The sequence below is a fragment of the Parus major genome, chromosome 4 (genome assembly GCF_001522545.3).
Source record: "Parus major isolate Abel chromosome 4, Parus_major1.1, whole genome shotgun sequence".
Taxonomy (NCBI): domain Eukaryota; kingdom Metazoa; phylum Chordata; class Aves; order Passeriformes; family Paridae; genus Parus; species Parus major.
This window is the reverse complement of record NC_031771.1, coordinates 33,810,145-33,821,122: the sequence shown is the minus strand read 5'-3', so window position 1 is coordinate 33,821,122 and position 10,978 is coordinate 33,810,145. Positions and strand designations below refer to the sequence as shown.

The window sequence follows — 10,978 nt, the reverse complement described above, 5'->3', positions numbered from 1 at the left end:
CGGAGCTCTCCAGGGTGCTGGGGTGCTGCCCTCCCGAGCCCGCCGAGCCGCGCCGCCCGAGCCCCTCCGATGCCTCCGACACCGCCGCTCCCCGCGGGCTCCGCCGCGTCTCCGAGCAGCATGGCACGGATTAGGTACCTCCGCGCGGCTGTCTCGGGGTTTTATCTATGGGAAGCTGCGGTACTGCTCAGGTGAGTTGCTCTCTTTGGGGAACCAGAGGTGTCCCTCTTTCCGGGTTTCGGGCAGCTGAAATGTCCGGGACGGGGGCGGACAGCCGCCTCGGTCACCGGCTTTCCTCACCACGAACGGCCGGCTACCTTCGGCAGCCAGGCTGTGGGCACAGAAACTGAGCTCCACGCTTCCTGAACGGCTTCATAACATTGCACTGTCCCGAACCTCATTTTGCATTTTACAAGCAGGAGGTTGGGTACTTCCTTCACTTGCTCGCAGAAGGAGTTTCCCTACAAGATCTGTGAATTTTATCACAGTTTTTAGCAGAAACTGTAAAATCCATGGTATTGAAAATTCTCAAGGTGCAAAGTGTCTATACGTAAAAGTTACAGAAAATTATCTGAGTTGGGAATAGACAGACTCTTTTATTACTGTCAGTTCTTTTCAGCAAAAGGAAAATCACGGATTGCATTAGGTCAGAAGTCTTGTGCAGAAACAGAAAAACTAGCTGAGTGAAGAGATAATTTAGTCTACAGAAGTTCCTTTAAGAGGGAAAGCATTTGCTTTACTACCGACAGTCTAGGATTTGTGTTATGAAAGATGGCAACATATCCATAAATTATGACCTGAGTAGAAGACTGAGGTTCATACGGCTTTCTCTGCCCAGCAGAGAAACTCTTTCTAGGTAAAGTGATGTAAAGCAATGTTATTATATCAATGTAAGCATTATTTTAACACATAGCTCTGGAAGTGTGGTGATACCAGGCTAAAATGAACTTGAGTCCTCCATGGGAGAAAACTTTAAAAGAAAAATCACACATGTAAAGAAAGAGACTTCAGTGTCATCATATAGTCACTGCTAGTGCAGTTAGCCATGCTTGTTATCAACAAACATTCTAGCTCTGTATCACAATAACAAACTACAGCGTATAACATGGCAGTGCCAGACTATTTTAAGACTCACAGTGTTATTTAACAAAGACAAAAAAAGGGAAACTTAAATTTGAAAAGAGGGTTTGGGGATTATACATGTAAGGGATTTTTAACCATGAAGTTAAGTCAGCAGCATGTATTACCCCACAGTGATGGCACACTTCACAAGTGCTCACAGGTTTATACCAAATCTTTCCTTTTTAAAGTTAATTTAATGACATGCTTTGTATCCACATAAATAGTTTATAACATGATTTTATTGTAATTGAGCCAAAAGATAGAGATTTTAAGAAACTTGGTCACATGGTATGAGAGTGACACTGCAAGGAAAGAGTCAATGCTTGTATAAACTTTAAATTTTTCAGTGAGTATTAATGCTCAGGGTAGGTGACCAAACATTTGTGTAGTGTAGGCAAAACAAGCAGTACTACGCTATTATTATTCTATTTCAATGTACTTATGGACCTTATTTTTCCTCTGCATATTATTGCATGCCATCCTACTGTTGAATTGTTCATCCTTTATTTTAACAATATAAAAACATTTATTCCAAGAGGGGAGGAAAACTATAAAGTCAGTTATGAAAAGCATAGAGGTATTTTGCATCACATAAATCTGGACTAATACTGAGTTGTTTCCAAACACATTCAGGTATCTTATTTAGCATAAATTCAAACTATTCAACATCCAGATAACTGGATAAATTTTAATAGCTTTTTGCTCATAAATAGTCACTTTATCATAATGAGCATGGTTACTGTGAACAAGGACTACATGGTGGGAGAAAGAGTTCAGAAAGCTGCTCAGCATCCATGCATATCTTTCATATCAATCTCACTGCTGATAACTTTAGGTCTATTATTCTGAATAATACATGAGAAACCTGAGTCAGTTCAAAACACATAGGAGTCTTCTCCATGCTTTCAAAATAGAAATAAAAGGTGAAAAAAATTTAAAATATTAAAACCTGTAAAATTCTCGACTCTTCTGGAGCCATTAATTCTATTTCTTTTCCAACTTAAGCCTTGTGAAATTATTTCCATTGGAACAAAGGGAACAGGGAATAGTATAATGCTGCTTCCATTCTCTGTTAGACACAGACTCCACCCTTAGCACCTATATAACACTTGATGAGAAGATGGATGTGCTTTGGATTTCTAGGAACAGTCAAACCTTAAGTGGCTTATTTGTTCACACATTTTGGAAGAAATGATGTTATCTTGTCTTACATCATGCAACTGTGAAACTTTTCTACTCTTCATTAAGGAACTGAAGGCTGTGTGAGAAAACAGAATGAAACTAACAATAGAAGTCCTCATTACTTGTCCAACAGCCCTGAGGCTATTTAAAATTAATGTTTAAATCATATGCTCATGAAGATAAAAAAAAATTATTTTTTAGTGTAAATTTAGACTTGCTACTTTAATGAGCAAAATCTCGAGATGCATGCTTCACAAGAAGAAACTTCACCTGATTATTTTTTTTTGCTAATTCATTTTCCATTCCACATCAAATGATCCTTCAAATTGCAATGAATGAAACAAGATGCACATTGTTCATTATAGGATCTAGTTATTAATTTGATCTCTGGAAGATGCTGTAGAAAAAAAATTTAGAAGAGCAATGAAGCTGGGAAAGGGTCTGCTGAGAAGAGGTCTTGTGAGGAGAGGCTGAGGGAGTGGGGTTGTTTACTCTGGAGAAAAGGAGGCTCAGGGGAGACCTTACTGCTCTCCACAACTCCCTGAGAGGAGGGTGCAGCCAGGTGGGGATCAGCCTGTTCTCCCAGGCAACAAGTAACAGGACAAGGGGAAATGGCCTCAAGCTGTGCCAGGGAAGATTCACATTGGATATCAGGAAGAATTTCTTCATGGAAAGGGTGGTCAAGCATTGGGATGGGCTGTCCAGGGGGGTGGTGGAGTCACCATCCCTGCAGGTGTCCAAGAAATGACTGGACATGGCATTTGGAGCTGTAGTCAAGTTGAGAAAGTGGTGTTCAGTCAAAGGTTGTACTTCATGATCTTGAGGTTTTTTCCAGTCTTAATAATTCTGTGGTTATCTGTAGTCTTTCATAATATTGTGCATGTTTGTACTTGCTATGTCACAGATTTATGTACATAATGATAATGTGTTAATAGATTTTAAACATCAAAAACAATAGTTAAAGCACATAAGACTCTGATTTATGCAATATATTTGAGGATAGGGAGAAAATCTATTCTCAGACCCAAAATAAAAATAATATTACTTATTAATATTACTGCCAGTCCAAGCCTGAGTGTGATACTAAGATGGTCCAGGTACAAAAAACAGGCAAAATCTAAGGAAAATAATGTAATGAAGCTTTAAAATAAATGTAATTTACTACCAAAGAAAGAAAAAAATTCTGAGACATAGTTTGAAGATATAATAATGTCTAAGACTGAGTATTCCTCTGAGTTTTCAGTAAAGTAATAGTGTTAACAAAAAATTGTCTGGATTTTTCTGAATTCCAAGAGGTCATGATGAAAGCAAGATCATATTTGTAAAGTAAACGTGAAGATCAGCTCTGTGAGTCAAAAACAGTTGCATAACAGCTCAGGAACTTTCACGGACACCAGCACTGATTTGTTAGAACTATGATGTCAGGGGCTCGACAGGAATCCTTGAAGGGTGTAGTGTATCTATTTTATATGTAGACCTTTGTATGGGGAAAGGATGAAAATGTAGGTTGCACTGGGGAGGTGAAAAATAGGTTCTCCCTCTGTGGTATTTCTTTATCCATATTAGCAAAGATCAAGGATCATGCTACAATTAGATTATTGCCTCTTTCCTCATTCTTTTCACTACTTCATTGGACTTGCATTAAAGAAAACAGTATCACTAACACAGATAATTGCACTTAAAAACCAAATTTTTGGGGGAAAAACCTCCATGCAACCTAACTGTGGTATATCTGAGTTTACTGTTAAAAAAATTTGAATTTTGAAATCGTTCCTGCATTTCATTGTAAATTGATTTTGGGTGAATAGCTATGAGTAGCAGAAGTTATTATCCTTTAAGCCAGTATTAGCTACTTCAAATAATGAAAGAGAAAAAAACACAACACCTAAGAACTATTAAATCCGACATAGCATCACAAGCATCTTTGAAAATAAAGATTTTCAGGTGTTCTAATGAAGCTTCAGTAGCTTATTAATATGTTAATAATTATACCTACAATGCTACTCAAGAAATAAGTGTCTAAATCAAGATGTGAATAGAAGTGTGTAAAAGAAAATCCACTAATGCAAGATGACAGCACTGAGGCACAATTCCTTTCCTCAGCAGCTCAGGCTTAATTTGAAGGATAGTTTCTGTGTAATAAATCAGTTGACAGACTCCAGGTCCAATGAAAAGCACGTAGCACATCTCAGGGAGTAGCAAAGGAATGGTAGGTGAGGTGGGAGTTGAGACTCACGGCAGGGCAGGAAGGAACAGGATTCTACCAAAAAAGTTTGCAGTCCCACAGCACTTGTACAGCAGAAGAACAGTTCAAAAGTCCAAACTGATGGGCAAAGGTGTCATGAAGAGATATGTCCAGATATGTCCAAGGTCAAGGCCAAAGGGTCAGGTCAGCAGATCAGGCTCACAATCAAAATGACAAAGGTACAAGACTGAGTGAATGCTTGCACACTAGCTCATGCAGAGACCACGAGAACCTCCTCAGAACTTCTGAGGGTGGGGAAAAAAAGGGAAAACACCCACGGTTAAAAGAAACAAAAGCAGGTCATCAGAGAAGAGAGGTGAACCCCTGCTGGGGGTTCTACAAAACAAATACAAGCAGCGCTGTTTCAAAGCTGAGTTACCAGAGCACACACTGAGCCCTGTCGATCAAACTCCTGTGATGAAGGGTCCTTCTGAAAGTCTAGGAAGAGAGCATCAGTACCTTTAATCACTACCATTGTACTTTCCAAAACTCAGACAAATGTGACAAAAGAGGGTTTTGTGACCAAGAATATGTAATTCAAATTCTCTTGTATTTCAGCTTTACCGATTTCTCCTGTATTAAAGCTATACCACTGAAGATACTGAAATCCCTTTGTACCAAATAGGAGTTTCTTCATGAGTACAAATTTGATTAGGTCTTTAGCTATTCATTCATTATTTCTATAAAATCTTGGTTATTTTTCTAAGTGATTACCATCTTTATAATTTCAGGAAAGGCTTGTATATTTATATATTATCCATATATTTTTGTGTTTATGGTACTATAACCTTTAAGAGAATTAATTATCAGAGAAATTTCAATTAAAACCATGAATCTTTCAACTCTTACAGTGCTAGTGATATTTTCTTACTTTTCAGCTTCTCTAAATTCATTCCTACCCAATTGATGATAACAACAACTGAAAGCAAATAATATTGTGAGATAAGTGCTGTGCTTCTGTATGGTGATAAATGTAATAGCTCCTCTATGAGATTCGCTTTGTCCACGCTTCCTAGGAATCACAACACTCAGGAAAAAAGGGTTTTTTACAAGATTAAGGCTTCTTATTTTAACAGATTCAGAATACAGGCTTCAAATGACCTTACTGAGTATTATGTAATAATACCTATAGGGAATTATTCTTGCAAATCAGCTTTTCTCAAGTAATGAATGATGAAGAGCTCTTGTGTGTGGTGTTGCTTCTTGTCCTCTTTACTGCTTTTCTCACTAAACTTCATGATGTTTAGTGAAAGAATCAGTGAAGGGAGATAGGAAATAGAAGATATCACTTTCACTGATATATAGGCATCATGAATAGGTCAAGTAAAAAGCACCTTTTTGTAGATATCAACTACCAGCAAAAAGAGAACATCTCAGAGAGCAGGAAAATACACAGTAAAAAACTACTTTAACAAGAATGCAGGGCCAAACCAGAAGAATGAGAAGAGCATCAGAAAGCTGAATAGTGTGCATGGTAAAGTCAAGAGAAAAGGGTGGGAATCTTAAAGACTTTACTTTTTTCTAGCGCAATCTAATATTATTTTTTATGGCTTCTGCAGCAATATTATCCTTTCTGGCTGATGCCTTTAAATGGTGTGGCATGGGAAATGTAAGTAGTGACAATAAAAAGAAAGAATGAGAAAAAAAGTAAAAAATAAAAAAAATAGACTGTATATATTTATACAAGTATAAAAGAATGTATTTCATTATTACATTTCCAGTCAGGAATGTCTAGCGAATTGCTCCAACACACATTAGTTTCCTAAAGCACAAGCAAGCTTGAATACCACAGCAAACAGGATAATAACACCCAATCTACACTTAACTGGACTTCCACATAATGAACATAATCACAGACTTAAATAGGTTGGAAAAGACCTCTAAGATCATCAAGTCCAGCCTATCAATAAACATCTCCATGTCAACTACACCACGGCACTAAGTTCCACGTCCAGTCTTTAATTAAACATCTGCAGAAACAGTGACTCCACACTCAACATTTTTAATATAAATCTATACCATGTTCCACCCTGTTACTTCTCTGGGCTTACCACTGATGTACAAAATGACTGGAGACAGCAGGGAGAGTCAGGGCTATTTCTAGGTAGGAACTTCCCTAAGGAAGATCAGTCCTCTTCGATATTGTTATTACTGAAGTTTCTTTCTGGTGACATGAAACATTAGCAAAATGCAGTTTCCAAGGGAAACAGTTTGAGACCACAGAAAAGGTAGAAAGATTTCAAGAACACTCTGGTCTGACATGATCATGGTCTCTGATGGGGCTGTTGAAATAATGGAGCTGCACAAGTAGTGGGGCTGCTGACTAATACAAATCAATGGTTAGAGGAAAAAGCAAGGCAGCAGATTATCCAGAGGCTCTACCAGTGAAACAGTAGAGTAGAACACAGGAGTACTCAGCTTTCTCAAACTGTTACTTAGGTTGAGTTAATTGTTATTAACCTGCATGGGATCCTTACAGTTAAAACTAATTTAGGAATCATAAGCAAAATGAAAACAGCTATGAAATTTAAAAAAGCAAACTCATTATTTTCCTCTAATAAAATTCCAAGCTGTAGTTATAACTGCATCACCTCCCATCTTAATATTTTGCTCTTTGCTGCATTCCCTCTTTGATACAAGATGTATGGAAAGATGTATAAACATGTTTAATCTAAAAAAAGTGTTGGCTTGTGTTACCCATCACACCATTGCTCAAGGCTTCATATACCTTGTGCAGTTTACATTAAGACTCTACTGTGTCTAGAGTTTATCTCCACTGTGTCTAGAGTTTATCTCCATTCCTTATAAAACACATTCTGAATATATTCTCCCTGTCTGAATTTTGGAAGGTAAAATATGAGCCTAATGTAATCCTAGTATCTCTGAGGATCCACAAGTACCAGAATATATCAATTTCACAGATGACTTTCTACAAAATTGGCTGTTAACAATTTTTAACAACACTTAACTTTAATTAATTTTAATTTCTAAAGTAACCACTCATCAGAAATACCTAGCTAATACCAGCATGGTTCTTAAAGGTTTATTTTATTTTGTTTCTTTTTAAAAGTATTATGACTTTATGTCTTAGTGGGGGACTGCAGAGCTTGGGGACTACTTTGTGAAAAGTTGCTTTATAATTTTCTGGCATACAGTGGAACTCAATTTCTAAAAGGATCCAGAGTTTTTGTCCTGCTAAGTCTTGCATTTTCATAAAGGGTTCAAAACTGCACTGTCCTTTATCAGATTCAGTAACACACAGGAGAGTCCATTCTCTGGGCTGTGTAGGCTAAGGCATCGCCATCTTCAGGGACCAAGTAAATTTCCAGGTTTGTGAGCAATATACCTGCTGACTAAGAGTGCCCTACTAGATAAAATAAATGTCACAAAGTGGTAAATTGCTGGCAAAAATAAACACCTTGAAATCAATCATGACTAAAGCACTGACTTCGCACAGCAGAGTTGTGTCTATCTCCTGTGTTATAGGGTAAATGTCAATTCTGTGCCTAAGCACATATATGGAACTTCTGTAAAGAGATGTGCATCTGTGGGATGTTTTCCCTGATGCTATCGGGTCAGATCCATTACTGACTCAGCAGTATTAGAACTAAATTCAAAGTGGGCTGATTTCAGCATCATATCCAGAATCTATCCCCTAAAAGACTTTTTTTTTTTTAAATCCATAGTGGGTTTTTTCATTGCTTCATTCTGCTAGAAAGAATTATTTCTGAATAGTTTCTTTTATCTTTTTTTTTATCTTTTTATTATTTTTTTTAAGGAGCAGATTTATCAGAGTTTGCTTGAACTCTTAATTTGCAGGACTTGAAGTAGCATAAAATATCTTGTAGTTTCCCTCAGTTCTTGTGCACCAAAAATTGATAGTCAATTGTTTTGAACAAAATATTGCAAGTTTTTATGACACATAATGAATATCAAATGTCCCCACCTGAGACAGTAATCTATGATTATGATTAATCTAAGATTAATCTATTAATCTTAGTAATCTAAGATTATTATTCAATCTATGTACAATACAACAGGGAACTGAAATTAAAAATACTATTTGGAACACTCCATATATGTGTTAACATTTTACCTTTTGTCTTCAAAACTTATCCCCAAATTCAACACTCTGCAAATGAGCCCTCAGAATACCTTTATCTCCTTACTATTTCTGTTTTTTCTCTACACATATCTTTGGATCCAAGAGCACTCAAATTTTCATCTGTAATTAAGATATTAACTTAGTGCCATGGTCTAGTTGACATGGGGATGTTCATGCATTCAGGTTGGACTTAATGATCTTAGAGATTCTAATTGTGTTCAGATTCCCAAAATAATGGTTAACAGAATGCTCTTTTCCTTCCACTTCAACAGGGATAACTCCTTCAGGAGAAAATGGATCTTGCAGATAACAAAGCCTTTAACACAGTTTGGGAAGGGGACTCAGTGCTTTCATGGTGATCCAGGGAAGGGGAGAGGGTGCTCCACCTGGACACCTCCCTCATCTCGTGGAGGATTTGTGAGGGCAGTGGGGGATCAGCCCAGGTCATGACCCTTCCTTCCCTCAGCTTATCTGGGGCTCTTTACACAAAGTTCATAATATTGGGATGATAATTTAAGGGGATGGTGTCATAATGAAAACTAGAAAAAGACTAAATATGTATCTGACGGGAAGTTTAAACACCACTTACTGTGTGTGAAGGAGAATGCTTGTGGTGGACCAAGAAAATTTTGGAGGAAGCACAAAAGGCTAGCAGTACTGGTTTTTTAACTTTCACATTATTTTCTCTGACTTATTCCGTAAGGAATATGCTTCAGTGCATGCATTAGGAATACTGGGTTCTGTCATTATGTGGCATGAATTCTGTCACTCTCAGCATCACCCTGAAGCTCAACTCTGTTCTGGTTAAAGAAAGTCTTATAGTGATTTATTACAGGGTTGATCCTGGATAGAATTAATAAAAAGGAGAAAATTACTTAATCCACATATCATGTAAATTAACACAGCTAATTGAACATCACCATTCCTGTCTCACAAAAAAATTCCAAAGCTCTGAAAATATTTTCTCACTTTTCAGTGCATAAAAAGAAGTTTAAGTTGCAGAAAGCAGGAAAAATCTCTGCTAATTCTGTGGGGAAGATGTTCAAAGTCTTTGAAAATTAGAATATGAGACTCCAACTTCAGTTTCCATTGACATTGGAAAACTGATTTTTACTGACAAAATAAAAAGGACACTGAACAATATTCCACCCAAGCCTGCCAGCATTTCATAAAACTACATTGAAACATACATGTTTCCTTAAAACTCCATTTCACAAAAACAGTATTTTTTCAACTAGAAATATTTTATCTTAAGTGAAAACTCCAAATTATTAGTAATAACACAGATCTACACTATAATTAGCTGGCTAATCAAAATAAACAATTTTATGAGAATCATTTGGGGAAAAAAATACTTTTTATAGTGACTTTTCAGGCTATATTCAGCTTTTCTCTTTCAGAACTTTTATCAAACTTGTTTTAGAGAAAAAGTCAAATCCTCTAAACAGCCATCTCACATACTCACTCAAGATACAGGACTGATACAAGCAGAGCTGCCCTAAGGCAAATAGAATAGTGTTTCATTGAATTATGGTTCAGTCTTCACAAATCTGGAGCTTAATTCAAAATCAGTTTTTTATCGAGTTTTTATAAACCTCAATAATTTTATTCCAATGCAAGATTTTATGAGATTTTTATGCTTAGTAAAAATTAAGAAGAAACACAGCAAAGAGGCCATTTTCAGTTTTGATTATGGTTTACAACTCATAAAAGTGGATTTTTAAAACAAAACAAGATAAGGAACAGAATACATATGACATTCTAATTGGCCATTAATTATGATTACAAGAAAGACGTCTCTTCCACAAATGTACACTTCATTGGACACTATTTCTGTTTATACTGTTGAGACTACAGCAGCCTAACAAATGCAAAGCTGCTGGGGTACTCCCATAAATAAGTCCATTAGAACTAAGAAACTCATTTTTATGTATCTCTACAATTTAAAGGATATTTTGAGACATATTCTAAATACATAATCAACAAAACAGCTATAATCTGTAGACTTCTGTTTGCAGAATTCACAGGTTCTTCCTAGATCTAGGAAGAATTGCCTTGAGAAACAACAGTTTACAGTCAAAAGTCTCATTTGCATTAATTTGCCTTTCAGCCTTGTGTTGCCTCATTGTCATCAGCTGCATTACCATTCATTATGGTGGTGAAAGACACCAGTCAGCTCCTGCACAAGTTCAGTTGGTTAGGGGAGCCATGACAATAAATGTAATTATTCAACCCTCTCAGATTTTATAGAAGAATATCTGGTGTAATAACATAGAGTATTCAAGAAATTATTTTACTTGCTCATTTTGCAGTCTATCCATTAT

General features: G+C 36.7%; 1 protein-coding gene across 4 annotated transcripts in view; it reads left to right on the top strand.

Annotated features, from left to right (window-relative positions):
- Positions 1–15: 15 nt before the first annotated feature.
- GLRA3 (glycine receptor alpha 3) overlaps positions 16–10,978 on the top strand; it is an 85,930-nt gene continuing 74,967 nt past the window's right edge. For all 4 annotated transcript variants that reach the window (XM_015625793.2, XM_015625792.2, XM_015625790.2 and 1 more), the window contains exon 1: positions 16–191. In XM_015625793.2, the coding sequence (XP_015481279.1) occupies positions 70–191 (122 nt within the window). In that variant the 5' untranslated portion in view covers positions 16–69. The remainder of the gene's footprint in view (positions 192–10,978) is intronic.